This window comes from Plasmopara halstedii (assembly GCF_900000015.1).
Source record: "Plasmopara halstedii genome assembly, contig: Scaffold_650, whole genome shotgun sequence".
Lineage (NCBI taxonomy): Eukaryota > Oomycota > Peronosporomycetes > Peronosporales > Peronosporaceae > Plasmopara > Plasmopara halstedii.
In genome coordinates, this window is record NW_020187567.1 from 1,532,474 (window position 1) to 1,532,827 (window position 354).

The following is a 354-nucleotide window of genomic DNA, read 5'->3' on the forward strand; positions in this document are numbered from 1 at the left end:
AATGTATGCCAGCCGAGGCAATTAACTTTGTCTTTTTAACATTGAAGTCTGAATGGTCTGCTTCGGATATATTGAATATAGTGCAACAGATCTTTCCAGACATTGGCTGTAAACGCGACTCGCCATTCGAGTCAAACGTCACAGAAAAGTATCGTTAGCAAAAGATGTTCTTGCTGTATATTCACCGAGAGCAGGCAGCGCAATTACTGTTTTTCCAATCAGTATTATTAAAATGAAAAGATTACGTCTGAATATTATCCATACAAATGAACACTAAGCACTGTGCCAAAGTTGGTATTCTAGCTAACGGCAATGTTGCATGCGGAATGGATTCTGTCTTCGACATGTTCCGCA

The 354-nt window shown here is 39.5% G+C and overlaps 1 protein-coding gene across 1 annotated transcript; it reads left to right on the top strand.

The window, feature by feature from the left end:
- Positions 1 to 5: 5 nt before the first annotated feature.
- PHALS_12936 (uncharacterized protein) lies at positions 6 to 236 on the top strand (the record flags this gene model as incomplete). Its single annotated transcript, XM_024728589.1, has 2 exons — positions 6 to 153; positions 223 to 236. 2 exons carry the CDS (start codon positions 6 to 8, stop codon positions 234 to 236), a joined length of 162 nt encoding a protein of 53 aa, XP_024579051.1.
- Between the last annotated feature and the right edge of the window lie 118 nt (positions 237 to 354).